The sequence below is a fragment of the Phaethon lepturus genome, unplaced genomic scaffold (assembly GCF_000687285.1).
Source record: "Phaethon lepturus isolate BGI_N335 unplaced genomic scaffold, ASM68728v1 scaffold22245, whole genome shotgun sequence".
Lineage (NCBI taxonomy): Eukaryota > Metazoa > Chordata > Aves > Phaethontiformes > Phaethontidae > Phaethon > Phaethon lepturus.
Window position 1 is genome coordinate 38,966 of NW_010538696.1, and position 800 is coordinate 39,765.

At 56.0% G+C, this 800-nt stretch overlaps 1 protein-coding gene across 1 annotated transcript in view; it reads right to left on the bottom strand.

Annotated features, from left to right (window-relative positions):
- Positions 1 to 217, bottom strand: part of LOC104620636 (lamin-L(III)-like) — an 8,733-nt gene extending 8,516 nt beyond the window's left edge. The window contains exon 1 of the mRNA XM_010286917.1: positions 81 to 217. Coding sequence (XP_010285219.1) covers positions 81 to 217 — 137 coding nt within the window. The remainder of the gene's footprint in view (positions 1 to 80) is intronic.
- Positions 218 to 800: the final 583 nt, after the last annotated feature.

Genomic DNA, 800 nt, shown 5'->3' on the forward strand with positions numbered 1-800 from the left:
CTCCCCCCCCCTCCGGGAAGGCCCCGCAGCACCTCGAGGCAGCCAGGCTGGGTGCGAGCAGCAGGCAACGCCAGTCACACCTGGGGGCAAAGCACCCCCTCCTCTGCAGGCAGGGGCCGAACACAGCTCTGGCTGCCAGAGGCTGGTTTTCCTCCTCCCCGCAGCCCCCGGGGTCATTCCCGCCCACAGCACAGGAGTTCTGTCCCCAGGAGGCCATGGCCCAGCCCTGGCAAGCCTCCCAGCTGGAGCTTTGCCTCCTGCAGCCCCATCACAGGGCAGCGAGCCCCCACAGCACCCTTGCAAGGGACTCTTCTCCCTCAGGAAGGGTCACACACGCTTCCCTCCTTCACACCATGGCCGAGCGACACCACAGGACAAGAGAAGCTTTGCCTTCAGAAGGGGGCCATTTCCTCACACAAATACCCAGGTACAGAGCCCTCAGGTACCACCTGGGTGGCCAACATGGTTAAGTTACCAGTCTTACCTGGCACCGCACTAAAGTGCTGGGCCCACAGCAAGTTGCTGTCAGAAAGGGGTGATAATTTCCCAGACATCTCTAACTTCTAAAGTCCTTGCAGTTGCCTGACCACTATCCAGAGTCTGACTTCCTGCTCAAAATTCAGATTTGAGATTGCAAAAAGTGTCTAATTTATTTTAGCAAAATCTGTTCTGCCAAGTGGCTAAGTTGTGATAATTCATACAATGAGTTTTCCACTTGATAACTGAGCAGACCAGTTGGAGAGAGTCCAAAGTCATTCTGCAGGAGCGATCAGCTCTAGAAAGCTTGCACTGCAAGGAAA